The 1,102-nt window shown below is 47.5% G+C and overlaps 1 protein-coding gene across 1 annotated transcript; it reads left to right on the top strand.

The window, feature by feature from the left end:
- The first annotated feature begins 30 nt into the window (after nt 1-30).
- On the top strand, nt 31-1,102 carry LOC112095046 (short-chain dehydrogenase reductase 2a-like). The gene has a single exon (XM_024176727.1). It carries the CDS (start codon nt 190-192, stop codon nt 1,048-1,050), a length of 861 nt encoding a protein of 286 aa, XP_024032495.1. The 5' UTR covers nt 31-189; the 3' UTR covers nt 1,051-1,102.

Raw genomic sequence — 1,102 nt, 5'->3', positions numbered from 1 at the left:
AGAAACCACATTTATCTTTCATGGGCAAACAATGGTTAATTTATAATATGACCAATGTGTTAGACTAGCCAGTTCTTCATCTTGGAAGTCTCAATTAAAAACTACATATGCAAAACTACCCTTGTCGTTTTACAATGCAAATTCCGATATATCATATGTTCCCTTTGAACGCTTCAAAACCAAGTGCTAATGACTTTGTCGTTACATGTTTACAGGTTGGAAGGAAAAGTGGCAATCGTCACCGGCGGCGCCAGAGGGATCGGAGAAGCGACGGCGAGGCTTTTCGCCAAGCACGGGGCGAAGGTCGTCATCGCCGACGTCGAGGACAAGCACGGAGAACTCCTCGCCGACACGCTTGGAGCCTCAGTATCCTTCGTCCACTGCGACGTCAGCTCCGAAGAAGACATCGAAAACCTAATCGAATCGACCGTTTCCCGGTACGGACAGATCGACATTCTGTTCAACAACGCCGGGGTGCTCGGGAGCCAGTCTAGACACAAGAGCATCATTGACTTCGACGCCGACGAATTCGACCAAGTAATGCGGGTGAACGTGAGGGGAGTTGCCCTCGGGATGAAGCACGCGGCGAAGGCGATGATCCTGCGGGGCGGCGGGGGGTGCATAATTTCCACCGCCAGCGTCGCCGGCGTCATGGGAGGGCTCGGTCCTCACGCCTACACCGCGTCGAAGCACGCCATTGTTGGCCTCACCAAGAACGCGGCTTGTGAATTAGGGAAGTACGGAATTAGGGTTAATTGCATTTCTCCCTTTGGAGTTGCCACGTCAATGCTGGTCAATGCTTGGAGATCTTGTGGTGAGGAAGATGATGATGAAGAAAGTTTGAATTTTGGGTTGCCTAGTGAGCAAGAAGTGGAGAAAATGGAGGAGTTTGTGAGAGGACTTGCTAATTTGAAAGGTCCAACTTTGAGGGCTAAAGACATAGCTGAAGCTGCTCTTTATCTTGCTAGTGAAGAGTCTAAGTATGTTAGTGGTCATAATCTAGTTGTGGATGGGGGAATTACCACCTCAAGAAATTGTGTTCGTTTGTAAATTTTTAAATTTGTTTTGTTTGGAAATATAGATATTTAATTGAATTTTTTTT

The sequence above is a fragment of the Morus notabilis genome, unplaced genomic scaffold (genome assembly GCF_000414095.1).
Source record: "Morus notabilis unplaced genomic scaffold, ASM41409v2 C11374598, whole genome shotgun sequence".
Classification (NCBI taxonomy): domain Eukaryota; kingdom Viridiplantae; phylum Streptophyta; class Magnoliopsida; order Rosales; family Moraceae; genus Morus; species Morus notabilis.
This window is presented reverse-complemented; position numbering and strand designations above follow the sequence as displayed.

What these genes read in the sequence shown, in the direction of transcription:
- LOC112095046 (XM_024176727.1), top strand. Translation starts at nt 190, where the DNA reads ATGACTTTGTCGTTACATGTTTACAGGTTGGAAGGAAAAGTGGCAATC.